We start from the raw sequence: 6,000 nt of genomic DNA, 5'->3' as shown, positions 1-6,000 counted from the left end.
ATATTTGGGTATGGGAGACTCAACCTGTACATGTAACTATTTTTCTTCTAATATCTTGTAATATCTTAATAGAAATATTTGCAATATGGACTTTCTCAATGTGCCAGAAAATATCAGTAATACCTACTGGCTTCCCTGTATTACATGTGAAGACAATGCAGTAAATGTAATGAACCAATAGGTGAAACTAAAACATGTTCTGCCACAATTCTTTTAAATGTACAGAAAGGTTGGTTTTGCCTTCACGAATATTGTGAATTTAAATACACAGTAACAATCAGTGTTTTTGTCAAACCTTGATTCATTACATGTCCCCCGTACAGTGATTTTTGGAGTAATATTGCTCATACTGAATACATAGGGATAGATTCATAAGTCACCAGGTACCGTGGGTCTAGTTCACCACTTGTTTAAAAAATATGCGAAAGGACAAGGCCATAGGATGTGGCCAGCATAAGCCTCAGGAAGTCACAACCTTAGAAGTCTTTAGTGGATAAGTCTAGAAAATGTTGAAAAATTGTTGATTTGATTGTAGTTCTACTAGTGGTTTTGTCTACTTATACATTGGGTCTAGATGGTTATTAAATTATTTCTGTTAATATTTTAAGTAACTGATAAAGGATTAGAATAGCATACCACAGAAATGTTGTGGGATAATAATACCAAATCTTTTTTTTTTTTTTTTAAATTACAGTGGACGGGATACTTTGTGATGCAATATGCTACTGTTAAACTTAGAGAAAGACAGGTAGGCTGCGTCCTGCCCAAATGTTAAGACACACTTGGGGAGATGTATCAAGCCTTGAAGCGTGATAAAGTGCAGATAATGGCTAAAGCATCCAATCAGCTTCTAACTGTCATTTATCTATCACATACTATGAAATGAGAGTTTGGAGCTGATTGGTTGGTTTTGTCACTACTCCACTTTAACTCTCTCCAAGGCTTGATCAGTCACCCCCACCATACAGGTTCTGTTTCTGTCTCCTGTAAGGCTTTAATAGATGGAAGTCAGCTCAGTTTTGTGGTTTCTGTCTGCTTATGAGTTTTTAGGTACACAGCATACGACAGTTAATTCAAGTCTAAATAGATTTGCTACAAATTCATGTTTCAGCCATGACCTGGACCTTTATAAAAATCATTATAATAACACGGCAATACAAACGTAAACAATCACCTCTTATGACCATACATTTTATGTTCCATAGAAATTGGTTAAAGAAGAGAACAAAGCTTAGGAAAGACTAAGTTGATCAAGTGAAATATGAATAATTCACAGAAAAGAAGCAACCCCAGAAAGAGTACAGGTGAGTAATAGTATTTATACATTCTCTATATACTTCATACCTCCCAAATATCCCAATGTAAGTGCAACTGTCCCCACTCTTCATAGAGGGTGCTGCATGCTCTTTCCACTGGTGCACGTGGCAAGAACTTCTGAAATACTAGGCACACTCTTAGGGGTATATTTACTAAAGTGAGAGTTTTTTTTAGAAGTGGAGATGTTGCCCATAGCAACCAATCAGGTTCTACTTAACATTTAATTAGCACCTTCTAGAAGATAATAGCTAGAATCTGGTTGCTATGGGCAACATCTCCACTTCTAAAAACTCTCACTTTAGTAAATTTACCCCTTCGGGTAGGTTTCACATCTCACAATGCATTACCATTTTCCCAACATGTCTCAACCACACGCCTTAAGGCGCACATTCACTTGCCAACCCAGGGAAGACAGTACGATTCCGACATCGTAATCGTACCGTTGTTCCTCATCCCCTGCAGTGCCTACACTGAACGATTAGTCGTTTAGTGTAGGCACCCTCCGTCATCCCCAAACATGGTCAGTCTGTCGTTTTCACCAGATTGACCAGCATGTTCGGGCGATGATTGAAGTCGGAAACGGATCAGCGGGAGCGCGCATCGCTGGTCGTTTCCAACATTTTAGTGCCCGATTCATGCACGATTAATGAGTGATTGAACAATAACAATATCGTTAAATCGCTCATTGAAATCGGCAAGTGGATGTGCGCCATTAGTACACATTTGCGCTGCTGTTTTGCCCTGATTTGGAGTAGGCTAAACATGTCTCACAAAAGACAAGTTGACGTATATTGTGTTGCTACTACTGCCTTAAAATGTTTGTCTTTTTCTAAGGTGTCCCCTCCTCATAGCTGGAGCTCTGGTGGTCTTTGTTATAATGCCTGGCAACAGAGACCACCTAGGCTAACATACCATGGACAGCAGAAGTGACTTTCCTTTTTTCCCTGCTATTCCTTACCCTAACTCTCCCAGATAGCTGTTCACTGCTATTGACATACAGCAGGAGGTTTAATTATTACTTTTGTCGTTTCTGGTTATGTATTCCTACTTGTTACTCAATGAATGTGCCAATTATCTGCATTTATTTCTATATGTTTAATTCAGTCTATAAGAGATTATCTGATCATGCTGTGGAACAAAGTGCCTGAAATTTTCATATATGATACTGCTATTAGCAGAAAGATCTACATTTTTACAGATAAAGATTATATTCTGTGAGGCTCTGGTTTGACAAAATATTTGTATTATAGTGTCAGAACCAGCCCCAAGTCTTCCAGCACCCTGTGCGAGAAATTGTGGAACCCGCCCCCCTCCCCCCCTCTCCCATTCAACTATACCCATAATCAATACCTTTATTATTATTACTTATACTATAAACAACACACATATTGTCCCCCACAGGATTAAAATATGAAAATTGGGGGTGATTCAGCTTAGCACAGAATTGTAAAGCTGCACGCAAGTAGCTTTGCAATTCCATCCTTGCTGTTAGGAGTGTATGACACCCCCTGCTGCTTTCGCGATCCCAGCATTTCGACCGAGGTCACATGCTGGGATCAACATTGCGACAATCGGGCTGCTGTCCAGCTGAGTAAACTGCGTCCACTCCCGGAAAACTGGCCGGCCACACCCCCATTTCCGGGAAAATGGGGTGGGCACGCCCTGTTTCTGTGAACGCCCGTCGTCTCCGCCCCGCACTGCCTCTTAAATGCCTCTGCCTGTCAATAAGGCAGAGGCATAGAAAAGACTGCGTGCAATCACGCAGGACCCGTTCCTCACATTTGCAGAACAAGTCCTGCGCAGGTGCAGATTCCCGATAATTGTAAATCTGCGTTCAGCTTTGCACGCTGAATTAGCCCCATTGTCCCCCACAGGAAAAAAACACCCACATTGGCCCTCACAGAAAAACAACACGCACAGTCATTACACCCACAGGAAAAGATAAAACACACATTGATTCATTGACCCACAGCCAGGAAAATATAAAAAAATAAAACACATTTGGCCTCATTCAGACTTGGGAATAGTAAGATAGAGCAAGTAACTGTGCACACCTGGACAAACCATGTTGCAATTCAAGGGGTGTTATTTTGCATACAGGGTAAATACTGGCTGCTTTTGCATGTAGCCCACAAATGCTGGACAGCTTTGTTTTCACACTGCAATTTAGATTTCAGCTCTAACTGACACCCCATTCACACTACAGGCAATAACCCAGTGAACGTTCAGCAACTCGGGTTACTGTACAGTATGAAAGGCAGTGGCATCACAAGGGGGTGTGGGCTGCACTCGGGTGTCACCTGCCGAGGGGTAACACCAAAGTGCCGACTCCTCAGTGACAGGAACTACCGTAGAAAGCCAGCTCGGGCCTGGGCAAAGAAGGCATAGCCTATTCGCGGGAGGCGTGGCCACGCCACCTCAGAAAAAAAAAAACTTTTTTGCAGAGCCCCCCAGCCCGGCACAAATCCAGGGGGGGGTGCAAATCAGTGTGATTGCTCCCCCCCCCACAGACAGAGGAGATTGCTGCTGCTCAGCAGCAGTGAACCAGCTCCCACTGCAGCCCAGCACACAGCAGCGTGTGCTGGGCTGCTGACAGGTAGGAGGGAGGGAGACCTTGGCCCCTCCAGCAACCCCAGGCCCGAGCAATTAGTACCCGCTCCCCCCCTCTCTGCCCCCTTGATGACAGGAGCTGGGTGCTGCACAGTGAGGAAACCCGCACTGCACACAGAGTGGTCCCCGGGGCCAGTCCGCACCTCTGAGACCCCCTGGAGTGATTACAACAGGGGTTTGGACCGCGAGACCATACCCTCTACCCACAAGGCCACGCTCACCACCCGCAATGCCAGGCCCCTTGCCTGCAATGCTACGCCCCCACACTACAGCCCTCCCCGCATCGGGTGTCACCATGGGGACGGACGCCACTGGTGAAAGGGACAGGTTGTAATAAGCCGGATCCAGCGACCTGGCATTTCAACCATGGTCACGGGAAGAGTTGAACACGGGTTCAACCCGGCTATCGATACGTCCTGGGTCCCATTCACTGCATAGGAAGAGCCGGCGCTTGGATGCCGAGTCGGGCCGCCAGTCTGAAAGGGGTCTCAGCCGGTTTGCACCCGGGATGGGAGCGTGAACAAAATCCTGGGTGCCGCCTGGCATACAGATGTGAAAGGGGTATTACTCCATTCCCAACTCTGAATCAGGCCCATTGTCCTCTAGGTGCATATATGGTTCGTGGTAAATATTTTAATATGAGTGCTCTGTCTATAATAGTTTTATATCACATTAATTACTCTCGACTAACCCTGAGGGGATATGAGGTTAATTCATATTTTCACCTTAGCATTAGATTGTGTATAATATGTGATGTGAAACTTAAATCTATGTTCCTCTTTTTGTGTTCGGACTCCCTACCATTATCAATTTTTGGAACACTGCCAACTAACAGAATACACTTTATTTATCATTGTACTACAGATAATAAAGAGCTTTGCATGCTTTCCAAACAACTTTCTTATTCTCCTTCTTAGGGCAGTATTCAATTAGTTTCGCACCTGCGATAAAGTTTCGCATGGCAGACTTTTCACCTACATCGCGTATTTTAGCCGCGGAAACTTATCGTGCGCGTCCCCGCTATTTGCCCTATCCAATTCCAAAAGACGCGAAAACGGCGATGTGTGAAGTCAGAACAGGCGGAAAGTGGTGTCAGAATCGGGGAAATCAGCCTGAACCCCCCAAATAGATGCAGAAACATTGGGGATCAATGCAGTAGTGCCCGAATAGCCCTAATAAAACATTTTTGGGTACTTAAGTGGGTGCAATTGCCTCTAATTGGCATCTTTGCACAAGTGGTGAAGAATGGCATAAAGCTGGGGGGGGTTTTGGTGAAAATAGGTAGTCCTGTCAAATTTGGGGTACCTGAAAATGGGTGCAAGTGTCTTTTAATGTCTCTAAAGTGAAGTTTTAAAAAAAAGTTACAATTATCAAGCTTATGAATCGGACCTCTCAGATCCTAATTTGTCGGACTACAGGCAGAAACGCCAACTTCTTGAAAGTTTTCTTTTCGCCAATGCTCAAAGACAGTTTAAATATTCTACAAACAAATATTACCGCTGGGGCAACAAGGCCGGTCGTTTACTGGCAAATATGACCAGAGGGTAGAAAACCAACAGTCACATCACAACAATTCGAAACCATATCAATAACTCCACAGTTCATTCCACAACAGACATTCTCTCTCGTTTTCACACATACTTTACATCACTATATATGGCCTCTCCGACTGACCCTCTTTTACATGATTGTTTGCTAGATGAAGCAAATTTACCCAGACTCTCCGATGCTCAACGAGAAATCCTTAATAATGACATTGGGGAGGAGGAAGTATCTATGGTGATATCTAAGCTTCCAAACAATAAATCCCTAGGAACCGATGGTTACACCGGAAAATATTTCAAACTCTTAAAACCACACATAGGGCTTTATTTACTACTATCCACATTTGTAATGCAGATTGTAGTGTGATATTATCGACTGAATTCGCATTGCGAATTCAGGCAATTCACAGGGATTTACTACAAATACCGTGCAGGGACAGAGCTTGCGATAAAGCTCTGTCCCTGCGAATCCCCTCCGCAAAAAATACCGTGACCAAAGTGCCAACGCATGCGCCGGCCGACCGTCGCT

General features: G+C 43.9%; 1 protein-coding gene across 1 annotated transcript in view; it reads left to right on the top strand.

Annotated features, from left to right (window-relative positions):
* The first annotated feature begins 1,260 nt into the window (after positions 1 to 1,260).
* Positions 1,261 to 6,000, top strand: part of LOC148519656 (NFX1-type zinc finger-containing protein 1-like) — a 371,972-nt gene continuing 367,232 nt past the window's right edge. Inside the window, exon 1 of the mRNA XM_088476329.1 lies at positions 1,261 to 1,304. Within this exon, the coding sequence (XP_088332455.1) occupies positions 1,262 to 1,304 (43 nt within the window). The 5' untranslated portion in view covers position 1,261. The remainder of the gene's footprint in view (positions 1,305 to 6,000) is intronic.

This window comes from Taudactylus pleione, unplaced genomic scaffold, assembly GCF_031769625.1.
Source record: "Taudactylus pleione unplaced genomic scaffold, aTauple2 ptg000186l, whole genome shotgun sequence".
Lineage (NCBI taxonomy): Eukaryota > Metazoa > Chordata > Amphibia > Anura > Myobatrachidae > Taudactylus > Taudactylus pleione.
Note: the sequence above shows the minus strand (reverse complement) of the source record. Positions and strands in the feature narration are given on the sequence as shown.